A 23,851-nucleotide genomic window follows, 5' to 3' on the forward strand; every position below is an offset into this window, starting at 1 on the left:
AAACAAAGGCACACCACAGCCACCCCTCTACTCAGATAAATATACTACAGTCCTTAATTTGCTCTAATGGCAGGAGAGAATTTAAATGGAAGATTACAGTGAAATAATTTGAGACACTCCACATAACAAGGAAGAGTGTGTCATCATCTTTCGGCAAATGCTGGAGAAATTGCAGGGAAACAGATTCTAATTTTCTCCATACTTTCTGGTCATGTAACAAACTGACGTGATACTGGATCTCACTCCTTGGATTCTACCAGTGGCAGCCATTAAAAAAAATCACTGTGAACTGGGTAAAACCCACTGTACCAACATTTCAGCCATGCACTACATTAAATGTAACACACAATAACTTGAGGTTCCAGAGAAAAAACATAATTGAGAAGGTTCAGCCCTGCTATATCAGTCATTACCACCCTCCTGCACCTTTTTAGTTTTTTGTTTCCTCCACTTTTCCCTTTTTTTGTTTGACCTTTGTGGCTGTGTATATTGAGATAATTTGACTATTTTTAGGTTGGTTGTAATGTCTCAAGTGTTTTTAAACCAAAAAATAATTACTTTTAAAAAACAATTAAAAGGTGAAATATATGATTTGTGTTAATATCATATGGTTGATTTTAAGTTTTTTTTCTTGACCTTGTATTTTTTCAGTTTAAATGGCGACATCCAGCGTTAAAAATGAGCATTTTCATATTTTCTACCATTTTCAGTCTCGCTTTTCCCTCCACGTCGACAGGGGGCAGCTGTGAGTCAGCAGCTTGCCATTAAGGCCACAGAAGCAAAGTAGATAGAGTTGGTATGTAATTCACGTTGCTCATCAACATTACTTTTTGTCTGATTTCCCCCACTAAATGAAGCCAGCAATTATACGAATTAGAATGCCAACAAAATGTGCTGAATTTGGGAAACTAGGTTACTCCAGATTTTCTTTGTTTTTTATAAAATGTGCCTGATTTTAAAGCTAAAGCAGTTAGCATTGCTATAACATCTTGTAGCTGTGAGGGTCTCGTTAGCTGCTACTTTAGCTTAGCAAACAATATTCAGCTGGGTATCATTAAAGCTAACGTCATATGACATAAAGAGCCTGCCAAAATAACTCAGTCAAGCCTCGAGTGATTAATAACTTTTTATCCAAAAAAATAGATGAGTAGACCAGTTCTCAGTTTTTCTAGTCGGTGTGTTTCTATGCTGGAAGTCCCTCCTCGGCGCTGTGTTTGATTACATGGGATAAGTTAGCCTTTTGCTAACGCAATGGACAATGTCCCCAGCGTTTGTTCATCAGTCTCTTCTGAAGGAAACGGACCAGAAACCGGCGACATCTCGTCGACGGAAGAAGGATTAATCGACGGTTTTGGAGACTTGGCTGCTCTTCCGGTCGAGGTTGGCGAGAGAAGACCGACGTGTTTACGGTGCCGGTGAGCTGAATTAAAGTGAAGCTAAAGCTAGATAGCTAACAAGTTAGACTTGTAGGACCAGACAGAGAAGATATCCTTCTCTTCCTGTCCTACTTCTTCTCAAGTATCTGGCATGTTGTAATGAGGGGACAGATTCATGTCTTTAAAGAAACAGCTGAAACAGACAGATGGTTTCTTTGGGGGTTTGAAGGTAACAACAAGGCAATCACAGTCTTCAACTTTCTCCCATGTAGTCGTCCTCAGAAGGTGTGTCTGTGTCCTTTTCTTCCACCACAACCCCTGGAGGTGTCCACGTGTCTCTACGTAGTGCAGCATCCTGCAGAGGTGAGACATGACATGTTCAACACTAGACAACAACATATCAGGCTGTCAGTCTGCCTTTAACTCTTTGAAGCCTGGAGCGACATCACTGTCAGTGTGCAGCTCTCAGACGCCTTTAACAAATATTTTAACGTGCTTTCAAAGGTGCCATTTATTTTAGAAACATGGGGTAAGAGGCAATGAGCGACTCAGTAAGAAATGTTACACAAACTGCAAGAAATATGTAGATTTAGAAAATGATTTTTAAAAAGTTCAGGTACAATGTTGAAGGTGAAAAGAAAAAAGCAAGGTTATTTTTTTCTGATTACATATTTCAGTTTGGGTTAGAGAATTATTGTAATTTCTTAAGCCCTCTTAAGTGCCCCCCCCCCTTTTTAAATCATAATTTATAATTTATTAAGTTATTTATATCAACTTTCTAGAACAGTTTACTATTTTCTTTCTAATTTTTTGGTCATTTCTTCTTTTGGTGCTCATTTTACAATATGCACATAAATGTATATTTTTATATATGAACTGACATACTAGTTTTATACATTGCATTGTAGCATAAGGCACCGTTTTATATTTTACACACTCAGCAGCACATTATCCATACTATAATTTAAACATTCCCTTATCAGTGCTAATCATCTATTGCTGTGTTTCTTTACATTTATATTTTTACACACTTACACACTCAACATATCATACATAATTTATTTTTAAAAATTTAAATATTTACATACTAGTGCTAATTGTTAACTATTAATGTATTTCTATTTTTGTATTTATATATTTTTATATACCTGTGCCAGTACTTATTTCCACTTGCAATGATTCTCTGTGCTGGCACCAGAGCAACTATAATGAACCATAATTTCCCCCCGGGGATCGATAAAGTATTAATGATTCTGATGCCAGCTAATGAAAATGATTTGGCTTATGGTGATGGTCAATTATTCTGACCTGTGGTGTGTTTTAAGGAGAGCAGAGTACTTCGCACAGTACCTCTACTTGCTGCTTGTTTGCCACAAGGAAAATGCAACGTCATAGTCGGAAGAAGATTCAATGAGGAAAAGTAAGCAGTATTAAATATTAACACTCTGATTTACAACAGTGCGACACCAACTGAACCGCATTCTCATATATATGTGGCCTTTGTCTCCCATCTTCTGTCCCCTCAGGCACCCGGAGCTGGCTGCGGTGTGTCGAGACAGCAGGACGCTGATCCTCTACCCAGGTCCCAAATCCCAGAACCTGGAGGAGCTGGTGCAGTACCAGGAGGTCGGCACCGTCAAACATAACGTGATCATCATAGACGGCACCTGGAGCCAGGCGAAAAACATGTTCCTCAAAAACAGCCTGTTCCACCTGCCTAAACAGGTTTGTTTAATCGTGCTGTCACATTACAGAGGTGGAGGTTACATTTAGAGAGAGATGGAAGTTGATTTTTTTCACAGTTTACAAACCTTCCAGTGTGTCTCTAAAGGCTCCTGCAGACTGTGAGATATTTGCAGTCTTATAAGTTTAGTGCGGGCTACGCTGTGCGACATGGATCTTGGGTACAACAGCAAGTTTGATGTATGCAGACTGTGGGATTCACCTACTGAATCACAGGCTACGACTTATGTCCATCGACGTCAATACGCAAGAACAAAAAGTCATCAGTGTGTGTCATCCATCTATGCCGCTGTAGTGGTGAGAGAGAGCCCTTGAGTCCTCCCTGTAGCAGCATTTATGTGTGTCAAAAAAAGTCTGAGGAAGAAGAGAATGTGGACGCGGTCATGACTGGGGAAAAGAGGCTGACTTGGCACGCCAATTTTCCATCAAGAGCTCAAAGTATTAGCATCTATTGGCATTTAGCAGTGTCACGCTGATCAGTGAGTAATTTCATGCTGCGTTTCTGTTGGTTGTTAATAGAAGTAGGTCGTAACAGCAGTCACACAGTGAGATGCTCATCCCAAATTTCTGACAGTGTCAGAATTTTATCCCAGACTGTCTTTGACAACCGTGACAGCAGCCATCCTTGAACCTCTCTCACTGCCACGTAGGACCACCGTTTTAGAGCCATGACGAAAGATATCGACATGTTTTCTTTCACGATCGTCGTCTTTTGTCTGAGACAGCCCAAAATGGCACAGTGTATACCCGGCTTCAGGCCGATTACAGCTTTACTGTCTAAGATTTATATGTTAAAATGATCTTTGTTTATCAGCTTTAGTCACAGAATCTTGGAGAAATAGAGACAAGTGCCCTGTCCACCTGAGACGGTATAAATTCTCCCATTACACCCACTGATGGGAGAGCTGCTGCACCCACATGAAATGACTAATTTGAACTCAAAGTTAAAAAAAACAAACTATTTTAAATGTAGGCAAGTGAACACTGTGAACTTTCTCAGCATTTCTTCTCTTTCCCCTTGTTTTCTCGCTGCTGTTTTGTGTTCTGGCCAAATGCAGTCAAAAACCAACTGGGTGGTTTTACACTGAGTACGTTTACATGCACAAAATAATCCGTTTTCTGCTGCTGTTCCGAAAAAGACGATATTCCTACCAAGCTACTTACCTGGCTAATGAAAAATAAATATGAATTAAAAAGCTTTTATTTCCAGTGGGATTTTACTTTGCACAAATGAGCATAAAGACAAACAGCAATAAAATGCAACATAAAAACATACAAAAAATGATGAAAAAGTTTCCTACTGGACTTGTCGGATCATGCGAGCTCAGCCTTTCTCTTTCATTCCTTCAGCCACCTTCTTTAAAAGAGGTCGGTGCAGCGATATTTTCACATATCCAAAAACCCTTTGATGTCCAAGTCCTTCATAATCTTATCTCGTCTCACAACACGATATCGATATAATATCGATATTTTGCCCAGCCCTAGTTGGTAGTTTTCCGCAGGGCACAGTCACAGAAGTTGGTAACCAATCTGAGACGTCGGAGGTGTGCAGTGTTTAGCCTGCAGCTCTTACTCAAACCGTAGCTGCCTCTTTTTCCGTCACTCTTTGCAATATTTAATATTTCACAGCCGTCCTGTGTTTCGCCGCTTTAAGGCTTTCAGTGTGAAGCAGCAGTAAGACATGTTTAGTTTGCATTAGCAGTAATTTATTATGGCTCTGATTCGGTTGAACAGTTTGGCTGATGTCAGTTAGATCAAATGAAAAAACAGTTAAGCTGGATAAATTTGTATGTGATGAGGATTTGTATCCAGCACAATAATAGCCACTAACATTGAAAACTACTGTAAAGACGGGAAATGCTGACCCAAAATTGGATCAAAAACGGGTTTTAATTCGATGGAAATTGTAACAATTATACCTTTTATTTCATAAAATCCTAATGTCAGTTTCATATGTCAGCAGAGAGAGGATACCAGATTTGCACTGCTGATCACCTGCGCTTTGGTTCTTCAGGTGCAGCTCAACAGGACCCTGTCCAGTCAGTATGTGATCCGGACACAACCCTCCAACATCTGTCTGTCCACGCTGGAGTGTGCTGCCGTCGCCCTGTCTATTCTGGAGCACAACGACGACATTCAAGAGGTGACGTAATGACATAGTTACTATTATTTCATGATTTGTGTCTGTTCTGTGCTTTTGTTCCACAAAAATGAACATTAACTTGCATGAACTGATTTTTTTTTGCCCACTTGGGGGCTTGGAGGGTTATGGTATTATGACCTTTTTAATAGGGATGTAAGATAATATCGACATGTCATCAGTATCTGCGGGTGTTGGCTTTAAAATGAAATATCGGAATTGGCCAATGCGCTGTTTTCTGCTGATGTCACAAACCATCGACGAAGTGAACATGCACAAAACATCAAAGTAGTTTCTTATTTTGCACAATGAATTAATTTTACATACACTTAGAAGCATTGTATATCATGTCTCTATTACAGTAACAGGATGCAAAATATGATGTCAATTCCACTGCAGAGGAGACTTGATGATCTCTAAAATTAGGTCGGCCTAAAAGTGGATATATTGATATCAGTAACGGCCAAATGAGACTTGTTACATATCAGCATATCAGATATCGTCAGAAAATCCAATATTGTGCATCCCTATTTTTCATTTGATGGTTAGTTGTTTCCACCTGATCTAATATAACTCCAATATTCACCCTCATTTCAGCTCTATTTTTGGTCCCTAAAAAATCTTGAGAAAAATATTTGACTAGCTGCTAAATGCTTCAATATATTCATCAGCTAGTCTCTAACTATGTGTGTCTGCGGTGCTAAATGGGTGTTGTACGTTGGCCTGTGACCTGTGTCTGGATGGGTAAGGAGAGCAGCTCTTTGCCTTCTCAAGTGAATCAATATTAGGTGTGCAAAGTCATCCAGTGGGCCACTTCTGTGCCCTGGGCCGTATGTTTGACACCCCTGAGTAAGACTGAAACAAAACAGGAAAGTCGCAGGCTGCAAAAACAAAACTATGAGCTGAAAGACATTAAAATGCTCAGTAGAGCTGAGAGGAACTGCAGTACACCTCTGTAGGTTCATTACTATTAGTAAATAATTTTGGTCACTAATATTACCATAATACAGTGGTGGAAAGTAACCAAGAGCTTTTCCTGAGGTACAATTTTGGGGTTTCTAGTTTAAGTTTCTACTACTTAATACTTGTTCCTCTCTACATTTCAGAGGGAAATATTGTACTTTTTACTTCACTACATTCCTTTTATTCCTTAGTCACTACTTACTAGATTAATAATACAAATATTCTTAATAAATTTGTATGTATTGTCATGGATTAAGATAAGACTTTATTGATTTGTTTGTGAAATTTACAAGCTACCCCCAGGCATTATAAATAGATAAATATAAATATAAATATAAATATAAATATATACAGGGAACCCTCGTTTATCGCGGGAGTTGCGTTCCAAAATAACCCGCGATAGGTGAAATCCGTGAAGTAGTCAGCTTTATTTTTTACTATTATTTTACAATGCAATACTGTACTGTAGAATGAAACCAAAAATCAAAACCTGTTTTCAGGCCCAAAATTTGTTTAAGAAATTAAAATATTAACGTTTTCTTACAAATAACTATGATAGTTTAAAGAACGGTATTGTAAAACAATAATTTGAATACAGTACAGTATAGTAATGAATACAAGGTTGGAAACATTATCACTCATGCGTATTTCACAGTCCCTCCAGCTGTGCCTCTCCGTCCTCACTCCGCTGCGCTGTAGCGTCTGTTTCAACTGCAGGCTGCGCAGGAGTCTATAGCGAGGGTTCACTATATATATATATATCTATATATATATATATATATATATATATATATATATATATATATGCCACTTCTTAACCAGCTGTAACATTAAAGTGGTGAACACATAAATGCATCAGTAATTATAATTCAAAAATATAATATATGTTATTCTGAAATGGGCCATTTTGCATAATGAGTACTTAATTTTGAAAGCAGGACTTTTGCTGTGTATTTCTACCTTGTGGTGTTACTATTTCTATCAAAATAAAAGACCCGAATAAATCTTTCACCACTACCAAAATACACACAGTACATACTGTAGATGTTCGCTGATTAAACAGAGATTGCAATATAAATACAAAGGTCTCATGTGTTTTTCACCACTCGTCCCTTTTTCGTCTGTGTGTCCAGGTTCTGCTGAGGCCCCTGAAGGCCCTTTGCTCCTTCCAGCTGCAGCACGGCGCTCAGATTCACCACAGCAAGGAGCACCTACTGAAGAACGGCATGTACGACAAACCCATGCCCAAGAACAAACGCAAGATAAAGAGGATGGAGAAGCTTGTCACTGACCACAACATCTGCCCGAGATGAGGGCGTGACTGAGCAGAGAAGCTCGACTCGTCTCTGTTTACACTGCTGTCCTTTACGCTGCACAGGACTGTATCATCAGGGCAGCATGTGGCAGCATCAGGGTACACACGCAAACCACTGGACTTTTTGGGAGTTTGTTTTTCAGATAATTGCGGGTAAATATTATTTATGTATTTGTCACTAATTTAAAAAAAAGACAAATTGAAGTTGTAGTTTAAATGTCCTGGTGTGACAATAAATCAGGTTTCATTGTTTTTGGAAAAAAAAAAGACATTTTTTCTTCCATGAGTTCTATAAACACTGTGGTGGTGCTGTTGTGATTGACTTTACACATCCAAGGGCTGGTGAAGGAGCTGATGTTTTTTTAGCAAAATTTGCATTCAGATACGTTACAAATTAAAATAACCTCTCAAATGTGATATTTCATTAACTACCAGATGAACACACAATACAGCAGGAAAAAGGGACTAGTTGAGAACTGTATTGTTCGGTGTGTGAAGTCAGCATTGTTGATGATATGAGCCCGACATATGCACAAATATGCAGTATGGTACAATTTAGCTGCAATTCTTTTCAAGTACTTATTATTGCAGGAATTGCAGATTCAGGCCTATGCAATTTCTATTATACAGAGAAGAAATTAAAGTAATCTGACTTCCTCAGTATTGCAATAGTAAAATTACAATAATAATATTCATGAATAATCACTCTTATTTTCTAATCTTATTTTAGGTCTATAGTAAGAATCAAATTTGAAAGTTGCAATTCCTGAGTCCTGAATCAAATGAGTTATATCTGCAAAAAAGTTTAATAATGTCATACTTGTTAGTTGGTCAAGTGTATTTTTTATAAGTAGGCTTGATGGTTTTATGGGGTCATTTAGTGCCACTTTTCAACTTGTCTTTTAGGATAAAATTACAGATTGATCTGATAAGATTTACACAGGTTACCTGCTATAATTAATAATTAGCCTCTCCGTCAATTATCAAGTCCCATCAAGGGAATTCCGGGACACTAACATTACAAATGGGCCCGTGTTGTGCAGCAAAGGGACATTTTAAACTCTAGATAGTCAAGTGAGATTTTTCCTCCAAATATTTTCAGAAATGTTTTAATAATGACGGATTATTTTTCACTGTGTAGGGAACAGCATACATACCTGTAGGCAACAGTAAACCCTCAAAGTGAGTCAAATTTGTACTTTTTGCTCTTTTAGTAATAAATATGTAATACTTTTTCACACTGTAGGGGTATGTAATACTGATACAGCTATAAAAAGGCATATTTTTGTAGGTCTCCTATGGTTATCTGGCAGCTGATTAAATGGAATTTAAGGGTAAACTGAATCATAAATCCTAGGACTATTAAATATCACAAAAGATATTTATTCATTTTTCATCTTCAATAATATTGCATTCAAAATAAAATTCTGTACCATAAAGGGCTGCACAATAAACTGTTTTTTGTTATTGTCATAATGGTGTCAGCTTGTGCGATAAACACCACAGACGACTTTTTTTTTTTTAGTTAACTGCACTTTAAAATATTACTGTAAATCTTTTTCATTGTTCCTTTTTGTGTTTAGTTCAATGTTAAGTTTGTTAAATAAAAGAATAATGGAAATAATTTTCTTTTTTTATGTATAGGTTCATTTTTTGTACCACTGTTCTACTGAAAGCAGCAGAGAGGCTAAACTAAGTAAACTTACAAATCTATATGTTGCAAGTAATATTGTTATGGCGATACTCATCATCGTTATCGCGTATTGCCTATTTTCCTCGTATCGTGCGGCCTTTCTGAGAACTAAACAGCAGGGGGGATTTAAGGCCACAGTGAAGAGGAAATAGACTGCTAAAATAAAGTACATAAATAACAAAAATAACAGAAGACAATTAAGTAAAGACATTAAAAGCAGCACACTATGCCGACTCTGTAGCTTTTTATTGGTCTCGGATTTAATGGCCTGGAAATATTGCTTATATTGTTTGTGAAAAACAGAAACAGGTTGACAGTATTTTGTAACATGTCTTGATGTTGCCTCTGGCTGAACTGCTGCGCATGCGCGTTTGGCCTCAGCCCCGGTCGCTCCGCCATCTTTGTCGGCTGCCCATTGTTCACTCTGGAGCTAACAGCGGCGGTTTATCACTTCATACTGCGCAACAAAATAACCTGACGGTGTCACAGGCAGCTGCCCGCGACAGTCGTGGATTTGCTCTCAGGGTTGCGACTTGTTCTCGGCCAGCAAGTAAAACAGAATGGACGATGACCAACCCAAAACCCTGTAAGTGTGTGCGTGTGTGTCTGCGTTACCGTTAGCTAACCGGTTGTATTCGTCACGTAGCTAAGTTAGCACTCAGTGGCAGCGTATTATCCGGAGATAACTCCAGTCCCAAAAACGTAAAAGAAAGGAAACTAAAACTTACTGGGAAATAACAAATATGTATGTGGGTTTAACATAATAATAATTAATAATTTTTTAACTCATCGTCAGAATGTAACATGTTATAATTCCAGCTCAGTCGTTAACGCTAGCTAGCTAACCAGCCCTCCAGAAAAAGCTCAAATGAACACGTCGGTTCACAGTGCTCGCCAAAGAAAATCCAAGTTTTCTTAAAATAAGTGCAGTTTGGTGTGTATTGTATTTGCCGAATGAAGTGGTGACTTTCAAAGGTTAGTCACATGCATTTCAAACTGTAGTACATTTTAAGGCAGTCTGACTATAAACCGGTGAACACTGAATTGCCAGCTTTTTCTATGGAGTTTGGTGTGCAATCACTTCCACAGCTTTTCTGGGGTTAGAGTCATTACAGCGCAGACACTGAGACGTATTTTTTGATACATTTGTTACCTCACAGGATGCTGTTAATTTGTTTTTTGGAGACGGGTTATTTAAATAACCTAGGTTAGATCAATTTAAATCTTGCTATTTTAAGACAGCAGGGTTGTGAGACAATGGCGGCAGCTGAGATTTCAATATGGTTAACGTTAGCTGTCCCTAGTTGAACTCTATGTTTGGATTATTAAATGCAGAGTACAGAATAATTTGCTGTAAACTGATTTTATTGTCTTAAAACAATTGTATTTACTTGAACCCTGAAGATGGACTTGAAATCCGATTGTTGCTGGTATTTGTGTGTGTGTGTGTGTATATGTATGTGTGTGTGTGTGTGTGTGAGAGAGAGAGAGAGATTGTAGCATTCACAGACACGTCAGTTTCTTCTAAGAATATGTATTCAAATTTTTTTTGAGTTCAATGGTACAACCCCAAAACACAACAGGATGTGGAAGCAGTTTCACACCATTGCAATCAGGCATTTACAGTCATTCATTGCTTAGGGTCAAATTCATGCAAATAGATACAGACACAAGACCATTTAACCAAATAAGGTGAGCTGTTGTGCTCTTACCTTTCCAAATAAAACACAAGAGAGGCAGCCACCCCGGTATCTATTGATCTCAGCATGTGTGTCAACAAAAACAATCTCCAAACCCTTCCAAGGTCCAGAGCTACTTAACCAGTGCCTCAGGAAAAAGTGAACCTGATGTTTATCTCCCAGGCTGGATTTACATATATTCATCAGTCATCACCATGTGATTGCTGGAGGAAAAGCTTGCCATTTCTTGAGCACCCACACAAGATGATAAGTCACCATCTAAAATCACATCATAGAACAGTAAAAGGTACTGTCTGTGTCTTGTGTCCGCTATAGGTATGTGGGGAATCTGTCCCGGGACGTGACAGAGGCCCTCATCTTGGAGTTGTTTGGCCAGATTGGACCTTGCAAGAGCTGCAAAATGATAGTAGATGTGAGTTCATGTCTTTTCTTTTTTTTCACACTATGTTGCTGTTTCCCCTCTTTCCCAAGAAGGCACTTGGATACAGCAGGCCCCTTTTGGCAGCACAATCCGAGGAAGACTGTCATCCAGCGTATGAGAATTCATACATCAACTCTTTGCTTCCCGGCCTTGTGATCTGATCTAATCACTTACTCATCTCTTCTGATGTTCATCCTGTTTATCTAGAACTACCTGTCCAGTGGCTAACAGTATTGCGGCCTCCCATTTTACAGAATGAATGCAGCGTAAGCTATGTAACGTTAAACTTTCTTATCATAGAACAACTAGTTTCATGATTAACCATTTACAAATTTAGCATAGGTAACAGGCAATCTCTTATCCCCTCATTTGTTAGCAGCGTTAGCATGTGTGGTTGTGAAGCATTGATGTGAGGCAGTGATGTCAGCTGGCGCGTTACCAAACGTTTTACGAAGAGGTTGCGCCATAGGGCCACTACGAAATCCCGTCTTTACGCTGCCTTTGCATTTTTGCACAGAACCAAACAACAGTGTATCATGCTGCACCAATCTGTAATTTTAGACAGCACATCCGACATTGCAGAGGCAAAAGGGGTGTGACGGGTGTGGCGTTTAACACAACAGCGTTGACCTTTAGTGAGTCATACAACATACACGTCTGCAGCGCTTCATGAACCATAACAATGGCAATAGCAATCATGTACCATCCCTGTTATGTGGAGGCTGATCTCGTCCTCTGCTCAGAGGTTAAGGAGCTCCTGAATCTCCTTGTTTTTCCAAAATGCTGACATTTACGACCGCTGCTTTTCTTCCTTGAGTTAGCTGCTAACTGCTATTGGCTGCTCTTATTCCCGCGGTGGGTCGCACACACAACACAACATCAAAATGTCGCACCCTCTCACCCATGGTACCGTCCTGCCAGCTGTCCTGTTTATACAGACATTGTTTTGGCGCTGTTACTACCTCCTGTGGTGGCTTTAAGGCGAGACAATTCTGTCACCTATTCTGTGATCGTCCCTTGCATACAGAACAGTGAGGCGGCATAATGGTGCGATATTCCTGCCCTGAACAGGCAGTGTAAAAGCTGCTGCTGAGCCAGACAGCAGCCTGCTACACAACGCAAGAGACACAGACTCTAAATAGCAACCCACATTAGCTGTCCTGCTGAGGTCTCCTCCTTATCTAACTTAGAAACATGAACACACATCTTGTTCGGCACCTCACTGACCCTAGCTTGAGTTTGGAGGCCAGACAGCAAATAAACTGCCCAGCTGCAGCACGTTAAGCAGCATGTAAACACACAAATGTCACCTCTGTCCGGTTAGATTCTGCTGTGGTCCTAAGTCTTTAAAACCTCAAACAACACACTGTCTGTCCATGACATCTAGGCTACAGAAAGTTTGTTTACTTTTCTACTTGTTCAGTATGGTGGAACACAGACATCAACAAGCCCCTCCAGTCAGCTGAGACGAAAAGGAGCATTTCTGATATTTCCCCAAAGACAGTTCTCTTCCTTCTTTTAATAAGAAAAAGCTTAACATTGCATTGTATTAATGTCTGTGTTTCCTGTCCACTCCAGACAGCAGGTCATGATCCGTACTGCTTTGTGGAGTTCTATGAGCATAGACATGCCACTGCCACAATCGCAGCCATGAATGGTCGGAAAATACTGGGTAAGGTAAGCTATCATATCTCCTGGGTGAGTCAACTGTGGCGAGGCTGGGTGGGCAGGGTTGAAATGAAGCGGCTGGAAAAACTTGTTTCTTGTTATCTCACTGCCCTCTTCCTGCTCCACTTCAACTTAATTTGTTTTATTCCCCTGTGCACATTATTCTTCAGTGCACAGTCTGAAATGGCCGGGGTGGGAACACTAGACACTGATCTCTGATATATTACTGCTCTGAAGAATTCTAATTCCTTAGAAACAACAATATTAAACAATGTTAGCTTTTCGTTTGTGTGTAATTGCATCCTGGTTTCTTGCTTCCTCATGGTTTCATAACACAAGTCAGTAGATGCGCCATCAAGTGATCGCCATGGATTCAAAACACGAAATGAAGGAAACAAAATATTCAAGCAATGCTTGATGTTGTCTACCTCTGCTTTCCCCCCTTCAGTTGTAGGTTTAGAAGGCTAAAAATATTGTTATAATTTTGAAACAATTGACACCATATTGACAACATTTCTGATTTAATTTAGACCTGTGTTAATAATTGCTCAAACACGAACACTGACGTCATTAATATTTCTATATTTATTTTAGTAATATCTGTTGTGTGCAACAATATAACTGAAGTTTGCACAGACAATTTTTTTGCATTGTAGGGCCCTTCTGGGCTGCAACTACTTATTGTTTTTATTGTTGATTACCTCTCGATTATTTTCTCTAAAGATTAATGGTTATGCACATAAAACAGTGAAAAAGCTCAAGTTGCCAATCTCGTCTTGTTAAGTATGATCAGCATGATGAATAATATTTTGTTTAATATTATATAAACCTATGAAAATCAGTAATTGGAGAAGCAGGAACCAGTGAATTTATTTAGACATTTTTTAAGGCATACCTGACTCCCAAAATAACTGTTACCTGTTCGTAAAGAAAACTTTGTTTTTCTAGCATGCCCTGGTGGAAAATGGCCATCATATAGATTTTTTTTGAGGACCGGGTTTAACAACAGCGAAGCTATCAAAACATTGGTGACAAACTCACACAATTTGTGCAGTATAATCCATATTATTTATCAAGTAGTATGCTTAGTGCTTCCAGAGCACGGGCATTTTTGCTTTAAAAAATCTTAGTTTCGTAATCTGGCTTTGAGAGTTTTATTTTCAGTTCAGTTTCAAATATTATGGTTTTATGCATGTATTTAAGAAGCACTGAGCATACAACTGGAGAAATGACACTTGCATAAATGTCTTGGTATAGTTTTGCTGTTGTTGAAACAAGGTCTCCAGATCATCAGTTAATGTTTGCCAGTTTCCAAGGAGGAAAAAATTGTAAAGAAAAAAATGTTCTTGTCAAACTCCAGTTACTATGACGTGACTAATTAATATACAAGTAGTCATTTTTCTGGTAAAGTATTTTTTTGCATTACATTTGAACAGTTAGGATATGAAAGCATTTTTTTACGATCCTTTTTTATTTGGCTTTTAACATGTGTGCTGTTGGCGTCATTTGTCACCACACTGTTCCAACAAATATTGAACATAAGTATTTGGAGCAGGTTGTAGCATTGTGCCTCATTTCCACCGCATGGTTCGGCTTGACTTGACTAACTTTTAACATCAGGTATTTTCTCTATTTTGTTTGGTTAAACTGATTGCCATAGTGACACTTTGTAAAACTGCTGTGACATCATCTTCAATGTGACACGTGCTGAAACCTTACAACCAAACAGAGGAGTTTCTGCACTTAATCAGTTCTCGTGTTTGGTGCAGTAGTGCGGGCTGAAATTCTTTAAAATCTGGGTTGAGTGAATAGTAAAGATTGCGGTCTCTACTGGCATGAGTTAGACTATTTAAAAATGTCATATTTTTGTAGGATGTCTCTTGTAGCACAAGTGACAAGTTGCCTTTTTTTTTTCTGACCTTCTACTACGCGGCTCAGCTCACCTGGAAACTTGGCCGTGGTGGGACCAAAAAAAGTACCACACATTAGCCACAACTTCTGCTAATGGAAAATCAAAAATAGCAAGTTCCAGTTGAGCAGACCATGGAGCATGCAGTGGAAATGGGTCAATAGATCACATTAAAAGCACTCCTTACAAACTGATAGCATACGTTGTGTATTTACACAGGTGTGAACAAGTGCTGCTTTGGTTTTTATTGTCACTTTATGCACCATGCTCTCTGTGTTCTAACTAAGGTTTAAAGTGAGTTTGCCGTCTGTTGATTGATTTGATTTAACATGGCCCTGCTGTGTAATCATGCTACATGTAACGTTCTTTGATCTCCTCTGATTGATTGCTCTTCTGTCCCCCTACATCTTTACTGCTATGTGTTCTTTTTGCAAAGTTATTTCCACATAGAATCCACATAAGATCAACTTCAAGAGAAATACATTCAGTTGAAAATATTTTATCCTCAACAGGTATTGAAGGACCATTTGAGGAGTATAACAAGTTCGTAAAAATCACTTGTTTGTAAGTCCCTTGTTATTTGGACCTTACTTCCTACCGTTTTGCTCCAAATTTTTTTACTAGACTGAGACTGAAATGTTCCTGATTATGCAGGTGAAATCTTGATATCCCTTTATATTCTCCACTGTATTTCACTGTTTTATTAATTAATGCAAAGGTATGTAAAATTAGATAACAAGAAATGAATAAATACATTTTTAGTGGTGGTTTAAGAACCCACGTGTGGCATACAGAGACCAGCTTCTTAAAATAAGTTCTCAATCACAAAATATAAAAGTAAAACTGGTGTGTGACAAAAACCTCTAATCAAAGAAAAAGCACCTTCCTCTCTACTGCACGTGTGCTTCACTTCTCACCTTTTCTCCTCTTCCCTTGCTCTCGACATCTGTCTCTCTTGCAGGAGGTCAAGGTCAACTGGGCCACGACACCAACCAGCCAAAAGAAAGACACAAGCAGTAAGCAGTTTATCAAAATTACATGTTTTCTTCCAGGGAAAAAAAGGTTTCTTCGTCAAAGTTCAGGGGGTTTAAATTTTGAAATTTTCATCATTCTCTGCATAAAAAATAATCACTACATAGAGAAACATTGAACACAAAAATGCTTAAATTTTGCACTAAATCTATATAACAAATGGCATAAATCCAAAAATTCCTGCAGCAATGTATGAGACATAAATGCACATGGTAATAGCCATTATATACTTTCATCATAATGTTCTAAAGCCTATACACTCTAAACTTTTACATTTGGAAGAGATACCAGACCAAAACACGTTTATACTAGATTTTTGACTAGAAAAACATAACGCACAGTGCTGAGCTTCATCTCATTTTAGTAATTCCAAAAGTAAATAAAGGTCTTTGAGTCAGACTCACCAGTCAGGTTGGGAATGTTTCCACCATTGACACACCTATGCAGTCATACTCTCTGTTCTTGCTTTGTTTCATTATAGATGCTATAAACTACAATATGAATGTTTTTTTTAGGTCACTTCCATGTTTTTGTTGGAGATCTAAGTCCTGAAATCACCACAGATGACATAAAAGCAGCTTTTGCTCCATTTGGGAAAATATCGTAAGTCTGTTCTCATCATCATCATTAGTCTATTAGTAAAGCTGTATTTTATTTAGTTTATGCTGTTTTAGTTTACTCCATATTGCCAATGGAATCAGACAGGCAAAATCATGAGTGACTTAAGTTATTATTAATTTTTGTAATAAATTGTGTATGGATATTAAATATATTGCTTGGTTTTATTATCCCATTTAGCTGTTTTTACATTTTGGTCAACCTTGTTTTATCCCCCAGTGTTTTTATTTTATTTATTTTTTTAAAAGCCTATTTTGATTTTGTCTGTTTTTTTTCTTAAAACACTTTGTTACCTTATTAAGAAAAGTGCTACATAAGTCATGTTTCTAATCATTATGATATGTTTTTATTTTTCTAAATGGCCATAAATCCAACAAAAAGACCCAGGTCAAAAATGTGTTTGTCTCCCCAGTATTTGGTTTGGCTCTCTGCCCCAAGCCCTTTGATTTTTTACTGAAGATGTAAACATGTCACAGATTTAATGAATTTAAAAGGCTCACTGATTTTCTTAAAATAGCTGAACACTGTTGTTTTTTAACTCAACTCAATAGTAAATAATACATTAGCTGGGAACTATTTCCAGCTGCGGATTAATCCACATTTGGTACTCCAGTGAGTATTTGGGGCAGCAAGGCAGTGATGAACTACAGTGTGTGTTCATGGTTAGGAAGGAACATGTCCACAGTCCAACACTGATTTCTTGATGTATTTTTAATAGTTTTTGGACAACAGTGGAGCTCTTTAGCACAGAGGAGTAAGATCTATCAATCTGCATCAACAATATTTGTTAGTAGAGGCATTCATTGTTGGTTTTGGTCTTTTCATGAGATTTGTTGACAGAAGAAAACAGAATAAAAAGGCTGATTCTTGTATTAAATTTAATTAAAAGATTGAACTATGGAGTATATGAGTACACCTCTAACCCTTCCATATATACAACTTTTTGTTGTATATATGTATATATTGTTCAAGTGAGTCAATGAGTTAAATGAAACCTCATTACTGTGGGAGTTGGTTTATTATGTTGTGAATGTAATTACAGTGTAAAACTGTAAGCTGAATTTGTTGATTGTGTGTTTTATTTGCCCGCAGGGATTGTCGAGTGGTGAAAGACATGGCCACAGGTAAATCTAAAGGCTATGGCTTTGTCTCCTTCTTCAACAAATGGGTAAGTGTGCCAGGAAAGCCCACATGTTAGAGGACTGAGAAAACATTGGCAGGTTGTGATTGTTGACTCAGTGGAAGCTCGGGGTTTACATTCAGTGAGAGGTTTTGTGTTTGGTGTCAGTGACTCAGGAGTTTGCATGTTTCTCTGTATCATCAGGATGCAGAGAACGCCATCCAGCAGATGGGAGGACAGTGGTTGGGAGGAAGGCAGATCAGGACCAACTGGGCCACGAGGAAGCCTGCTCCCAAAACTACAAATGAATGTGAGTTCACTGACTAAATACATTGAGTGTATCTTTGCTCTCCTACCTAACTACCCACCTACCTTTGCAAAGATTCCACTGAAATATTTCCTGGAGCATCTGAGAACATAACATAGTTTTTCCCATTTTATTTTTATTTTATTCTGTAAATGAGAATCTCACTGGACAAATAAACACTTCCTTAGTCAAACCTTAGGTGCCCAAGGAATTAAATTTCTATTTTTAATGTTTTAATTCAGCACATACACCAACTGACCAAAACCACTGACAGGTGAGTGAGTGACATCGAAGAGCTCATAATAATGCAGCGTTATGCTGGGAAACCATGGGTCCTGGCATTCATGAGGATGCCACTTGACACACACCAGAACACACCCAAGCACTGCTGCAGACCGATTACACCCCCTCATGGCAACAGCACTCCCTGATGGCGGTGGAAAAACTGCTTAGAAATGGCCAGAATAACCAAAAAAGAGGTGAAGGTGTCGACTTGGCAATTGAATTTGAAATTCCCCAGATCCCAGTCTGATTTAGTATCTCTGGGACATGGCAGTAACCCTTTTCACAACCTACAAGATTTAAAGGATCCACCGCCAACACCCTGGTTCCAGACACCACAGGACACTCCCCAGATGTCCTGTGTCCACCTGTGTCCATGCTTTAACAGGTCAGAGGCCCCACCTCGAATCAGACTTGGCTCTGACCGGTTGATCCTGCAGCAAACTTTTTTTCCATGTTTTTTAAATGTGTGTGTGTGTGTGTGTGTGTGTGTGTGTGTGTCTCTCTCTCTCTCTCTCTCTCTCTCTCTCTCTCTCTCTCTCTCTCTCTCTGTCTGTCTGTCCCTCTATCTCTCTGTGTCCCCACTCTTAATTCAGCAGTTTTTGTGGGTCTGTGAAGGCAGCACAGGCGGAGCTCTCCATGCGTTCGTTTTTTTCCCGTTGCAGTAGTTTGTGACTTGCAGGTTGGATAATTGATCTGTTGATCTGTTCTGAGCTGATCTGATCTGATGGACAAGAGGAGCAGATGAATGAGTGACCTAGTTTCATTTTAAGTGCTGATGCTGTCCTGCTCCGTCCATGCTCAGAGTACGCTCTGCATTTAGACAGCGTCGTGCAGTGACCACAAAAACTTAACTTAACTAAACTTAACAGTTGCACTCCTAATGAACGGTCTAGCTCCAAAAATAGAAAAGCTGTTCGTGGCAGCAGATGGTTTGATTGTGACAGGTCACCACAAAGTAAATGAATGAGTGGGAAACCCTGAGAGGGTTGGTGTTATTCACTTCACCAGTCAGTGCTTTTGTCTGGTCGGTGTACAGCAGATGCACACAGCTGCATTATTAAAGACACTTTCAGAAATAACAAAACAAATAAAACTGGCTCTAACTTTATTTCAGCAACCAATACCAAGCAGCTGTCCTTTGATGAGGTGGTCAACCAGTCCAGCCCGAGCAACTGCACCGTCTACTGCGGGGGAGTCACCACAGGTCTCACAGGTGAGCTGCAGTTTGTCCATGAAATTAAGCTGCAGGGTCAGAGGCACTACTCGCATATGGGATATCAACCTTTTTACCTTTATTTTAATTTTGTTTATAGAGCAAATTATGAGACAGACCTTCTCACCTTTCGGACAAATAATGGAAATCCGCGTTTTCCCGGACAAAGGCTACTCATTTGTGAGGTAAGCAGAGTTTCTGTTTGAGCTCTCAGACATTGATTCGATGGACTGAAAGTATAACTCTCACTCTTTTCTGTGTGCAGGTTCAACTCCCATGAAGCAGCAGCTCACGCCATTGTGTCTGTCAATGGCACCTCCATAGAGGGCTATGTTGTTAAGTGTTACTGGGGCAAAGAAACAACAGACATGGTCAGCCCCATACAGCAGGTACAGATGCCACAGGTAAGCACCGCCGTGATCCCCAACACAACTTTATAATCACCACCCCGGACACTAAATAAAATCCCTGCCGGACAGCTCCAGTCTTAAACTGAGGTGCAACGTGATCCTCGGGCTCTTAAAATATGTTTGTGTGTGTCAGCAGAACACGGTGAGCTTCGCAGCGCAGCCCTACAGCCAGTGGGGTCAGTGGTACGGCAACACAGCTGCACAGCAGATTGGTCAGTACGTGCCCAATGGATGGCAGGTGCCGAGCTACGGAGTCTACGGACAGACCTGGGATCAGCAAGGCTACAAGTGAGTCTGACGAAGGATCAGAGCTTGAGAGCAAACGTTCATCATTGCAAACCTCATTTACTGGCAGCCGTCTTTGTTTCTTTCCCCTCACCGAACCCGTCCCCTTTTGCTCTGCCAGTTGCCATCACGACTGCAACAGTAAATGGGTGCTAAAGGGTCACATGGTGTTTACACTGTCTCATTCGCTTTGTGATACAGCAACAGCAGGAAGTTTAATATCTGAATCTGGGATTACTTTTTGCGTCCTTCGTTTTTCTGATATTTATTTAAGATGGTGAGCAGAGGGTTTTCATTGGAAATGACTGTTAGATGTAGGTTAGTAAAAAATAGAAAATATTCAGACTTTTTTGTTAATATGTTTTCTTTACTGTCAACAATCTTACCACTATTAGAAAACAACTAAAGTGTAGCTTTGAAGACTGTAGATGTAGCTGAAGCACACATCTAGCTTTACTGGCCCTGTATACATTACCTATATACATATACTAAAATTCTCAGTTATCAGTCAAAGTCCTGCATTCAGAATTTTACTACATGGTAGCGATGCTGTGCACAAGCCTAATAATGAATGTAAATAACATGTGGTGAGCTAATTAGCTAAGCTTATTACCTTTCAAGACGAAATTGCACGTCATCCGTCTGCCTTTCCCCAATTGGCGTCAGATGTTCTTGTTTCCAAGTAAGCTTTCAATTGCTGATAAAAATGAAACTGACTCATTTTTACTTACCACATCCATGATCAAAACTTGGATCGTGACAGATAGCGGACGTTTTCGCGCGTACACACCTCGTATCACGTCGGTACCATGTAGTTTGTTCACATTGATTATCATGCTTGTGCACAGCGTCAGTGCCATGTTGTTTGTCCAAGTGGTGTAGCCGTAGCTGGCTGTCAGAGATGGCGGACCATTGTGAGCATGCACACCTCACATCGCGTAGGGACTCACATCGTGCATTGATAAGCTCGCCCTTTTTTTATACCCAAATGAGCTTTATTCTGTTAGAGTGTTGCTCTCAGTGTCATCCAGAACATCTTTCACCATTCATTAGGTATGTTTACATGGAGCCTACTAATCTTATTAGAACAGGTTTAAAATCCCAAACAGATTAAACATGATCCATATAAACACCTCAGTCAGCTTAAACAGGCCCAGAGCAATAAATATTTCAATCAGCAGCAGAGTGGTCATTTTCATAAAGCGACCAAAAGAAACTTTGTATCATGTAAACAATTAACCTGATTAATCTCTGAATGCGTTCTGTCTGTCACACGCTCGCCTTCCTCTCTTTATTGCCTTTCTGTTATCTCTCGCATAACACGCCTACATCGCCTCTATAGAAAACAATGACGGCTAGTGCGGTGGCTGCAATAGAAATAAAGCTGCTGATGTTTTGAATATCCATCGCCATGCTTCCTGGAATGTTATCACCAGACGAGAAGTCACATGACATCACTCAGTGGAAACACCGTCATGTCGCAGCTGTGTTTATCAACATTTCGAAACTATCGCTTACGTTTCGCACAAATCTTTAATGGAAACCCGCTTGATATCAGAGGAATGCTACAACATCCTTCATTAATTTGCTAACTATTGTTTCCGTCTGCTGTTGCAGTCATTTACATGCTGGTGCCGGATGGACAGGCGTGGGCGCCGTGAGCAACGGAGGCATGGTGGAGCCCGGGCAGGGCGTCAACGGGACAGTGCTAACCAACCAGGCCGGCATGAGCACTGCTGGCTACCACACCCACTGATCACCGATCACAGTAGCCCTCCGTCAAGTCTCCGAGGCCACAAGGATGATACTCTGCTGGGGAAAAGGAGCGCATTAGATGTGCTCTCTCTGTTACCACACAAAATTAATCTGTTAGCGAGGCTGGTCCGCCATTTTATCAACCTCTACCAGCCCATAACTTCACCCACTGCCCAAATCTGCAAGTGTAAAGAAAACAACCCACTCCAGAACACTTCAACACTGTTTAATAACAGCTAACTGCTAATGCACCTTAGCATTCCTGGGCCCATTTTATTGTTTGGCGTATTTTTGTAATGCCTGCAGATTACCGGCCAAAATGTAGATTATACGACCGTGTCAAGATATTTCTAGCACAGCCACATTTTAGTTTAAAAGGAAGATCGAGTCGTTCTAGCGAAACACAGTTTGTTTTCGGCCCATCAGAGCCAAAGAGCAAGGGCCGAATTTTATACCAGTGTTTAACAATCAAATGGGGAGAAGAGGAACTTCGCCACAGAAAGCACTCAGTAGTCCAGAGTGATGCAGTGTGTTTATTTTGTCCTCTCACTCTCACTGCTGGTCTGTCCACCTGTTACCGACGTGAAAAACAAGTCCAAGCAAGTTCTCAGGGTGTTGTCGAGTCATTCTGTGAAATGTAGGAAATCACTGAGTAGAACAAAGTAGGCAGGTGGAGGGAAAGCGGAAAAACAACAAAACAAGTCAAAATTCAGCGCTCCCTCACTTTTTCATCCCCCGGGACGGACTGAAGACGAGGATCCAGTCTGCGGATGAGAAATGTCTGTGTGTGCTTGCGTGTGTGCATGAACTGATGCTTTTACACACAAGAACAATGTCCAGTTCATCTCCCCCCTGAAACAAAAAAAAGGACTACACCATCTTTTTTTTTTTTTTTCGTTGATGCAGAAAATAGTGTCATTTTCTTTCTTTTTTGTCCGGAGCAACTTTAAAATGCTGACATTGTATAAAGAGCTTTTTGCCTTTTTCGTGTTTCATTTGGGGACTGTCTTATAAAGAAACGTTGCAGTGACACCGTCGAAATCACACAAGACCGTTTATGTTTGTTTCTTAAACATCAAGTGGCTGTCAACTGTCAACTTTATTTTTTAAAATTAGATTTTCAATATCTCAAATAAACCAATTGCAGGGATTACTGCCACTCTTATCTTACTTATAGGCAGACAAATATTGCACAAATACTTAAGGTTATCTTTTCACAAAAATTTGAAATACTAGGGTTTTTTTTTTTTATGTTTTTGCATTCCACTTTCTTTTGTCTGTTTTTATGTAAATAACCAAACAGTCTGTTCAATTGTACTGAATCTGTATAAAGACATCATATTGATAAAGGAAGCGCGCTTGCTTCTGATTGGGATAAAGGACTCCAGAAACGGCTGTTTGACAGTAGCATCCCTGTCCAGTGCTGGTCCGTGTACAGTAGAGACAGTGCAACATTTGATTCTTCCAGAGGCTCCGACGACAAGCAGCGTTGCCATGCAACGCAAAAGCCTTTCGATTAACTAGTAATACATCGTTTAAGTTATTCTGTCTGGAACCTAAATGACAGTTGTTTTTATAGCTTCAGAAACAACATTATGAGGATCAGATTTTTTTTGCACTGTGGCCACCATCATTTTTAATAGAGTTGAGAAATCCATTGTGTTGCCTTATTATTATCAGTGAGTTACTTTTTAATTTAACCAAAAATCATCCAAGAGTAGGCGGTGCCTAAGAATGTTTTCAACCTATGTTTTGGCAAGGGAAGTTCTGTTGATGCTTCAGTAACATGGTTTGAGTTTTTGCTTTGTCCCATTAAAATGCTGATGCTTAAAACAGCTCCCAGTGACACTGTTTGCATCTTGTGTTTCAAAACGGGGTTGAACCTGGAAGCACTGACA

The 23,851-nt window shown here is 39.5% G+C and overlaps 2 protein-coding genes across 3 annotated transcripts; both read left to right on the forward strand.

The window, feature by feature from the left end:
* Positions 1 to 802: 802 nt before the first annotated feature.
* On the forward strand, positions 803 to 9,161 carry dtwd2 (DTW motif tRNA-uridine aminocarboxypropyltransferase 2). The gene is made up of 6 exons (XM_042509409.2): positions 803 to 1,415; positions 1,649 to 1,739; positions 2,702 to 2,796; positions 2,903 to 3,101; positions 5,134 to 5,262; positions 7,356 to 9,161. The coding sequence occupies exons 1-6, from the start codon at positions 1,252 to 1,254 to the stop codon at positions 7,533 to 7,535; spliced, it is 858 nt and encodes a 285-aa protein (XP_042365343.1). The 5' UTR covers positions 803 to 1,251; the 3' UTR covers positions 7,536 to 9,161.
* Positions 9,162 to 9,596: 435 nt separating this feature from the next.
* Positions 9,597 to 23,790, forward strand: LOC121959546 (cytotoxic granule associated RNA binding protein TIA1-like). 2 transcript variants are annotated; one of them, XM_042508912.2, is made up of 12 exons: positions 9,597 to 9,816; positions 11,246 to 11,342; positions 12,930 to 13,028; positions 15,890 to 15,944; positions 16,476 to 16,563; positions 17,671 to 17,746; positions 17,903 to 18,008; positions 19,405 to 19,503; positions 19,604 to 19,688; positions 19,769 to 19,907; positions 20,047 to 20,201; positions 21,816 to 23,790. In XM_042508912.2, the coding sequence occupies exons 1-12, from the start codon at positions 9,791 to 9,793 to the stop codon at positions 21,952 to 21,954; spliced, it is 1,164 nt and encodes a 387-aa protein (XP_042364846.1). In that variant the 5' UTR covers positions 9,597 to 9,790; the 3' UTR covers positions 21,955 to 23,790. The 2 variants fall into 2 exon arrangements, with proteins under 2 accessions (XP_042364846.1, XP_042364847.1); XM_042508913.2 differs by having other exon boundaries at positions 9,598 to 9,816; positions 20,050 to 20,201.
* The last annotated feature ends 61 nt before the right edge of the window (positions 23,791 to 23,851 follow it).

Source organism: Plectropomus leopardus, chromosome 20 (assembly GCF_026936395.1).
Source record: "Plectropomus leopardus strain MGB_pleo_1.0 chromosome 20, ASM2693639v1, whole genome shotgun sequence".
In the NCBI taxonomy this organism is placed as follows: domain Eukaryota; kingdom Metazoa; phylum Chordata; class Actinopteri; order Perciformes; family Serranidae; genus Plectropomus; species Plectropomus leopardus.

Excerpts from the sequence above, each read along its gene's own strand:
- LOC121959546 (XM_042508912.2), top strand. The coding sequence starts at position 9,791 with ATGGACGATGACCAACCCAAAACCCT. Across the intron at positions 11,343-12,929 it reads GCTGCAAAATGATAGTAGAT|ACAGCAGGTCATGATCCGTA; the intron begins GTGAGTTCATGT and ends TGTCCACTCCAG. Across the intron at positions 16,564-17,670 it reads GCTCCATTTGGGAAAATATC|GGATTGTCGAGTGGTGAAAG; the intron begins GTAAGTCTGTTC and ends ATTTGCCCGCAG.
- dtwd2 (XM_042509409.2), top strand. The coding sequence starts at position 1,252 with ATGGACAATGTCCCCAGCGTTTGTTCATCAGTCTCTTCTGAAGGAAAC. Across the intron at positions 2,797-2,902 it reads AGAAGATTCAATGAGGAAAA|GCACCCGGAGCTGGCTGCGG; the intron begins GTAAGCAGTATT and ends CTGTCCCCTCAG. Across the intron at positions 5,263-7,355 it reads ACAACGACGACATTCAAGAG|GTTCTGCTGAGGCCCCTGAA; the intron begins GTGACGTAATGA and ends CTGTGTGTCCAG.